At 45.7% G+C, this 311-nt stretch overlaps 1 protein-coding gene across 1 annotated transcript in view; it reads right to left on the bottom strand.

The window, feature by feature from the left end:
- acsf3 (acyl-CoA synthetase family member 3) overlaps positions 1-311 on the bottom strand; it is a 13,478-nt gene that overhangs the window by 5,410 nt on the left and 7,757 nt on the right. Inside the window, exon 4 of the mRNA XM_031846303.1 lies at positions 95-249. Within this exon, the coding sequence (XP_031702163.1) occupies positions 95-249 (155 nt within the window). The remainder of the gene's footprint in view (positions 1-94; positions 250-311) is intronic.

Consider the following 311-nt stretch of genomic DNA (forward strand, 5'->3'; position numbering starts at 1 on the left):
ATATATATATATATATAAACACACATGCATGCATGCATCCACATATACATTAACCCATGAGTAAGCTGTCTGTTATTGATCCCACAGCCAGTACCTGATCCTCTCTTTGCAGACTGCTTTGACAAAGTCCTTGACGTGAGGCTGTGTGAAGTGATGATCATAGTACTGGATCAGCTTAGAGTAGATGGTTGGCACGGCCATGAACACATTAACCAGGGGAGCCTTGGAGCTCAACAGCATCTCCCACACCTGGGACACAGAGACAGAGAGAGAGAGAGAGAGAGAGAGAGAGAGAGAGAGAGAGAGAGAGA

Source organism: Anarrhichthys ocellatus, unplaced genomic scaffold (assembly GCF_004355925.1).
Source record: "Anarrhichthys ocellatus isolate YVR2014 unplaced genomic scaffold, GSC_Weel_1.0 scaffold6, whole genome shotgun sequence".
NCBI lineage: Eukaryota > Metazoa > Chordata > Actinopteri > Perciformes > Anarhichadidae > Anarrhichthys > Anarrhichthys ocellatus.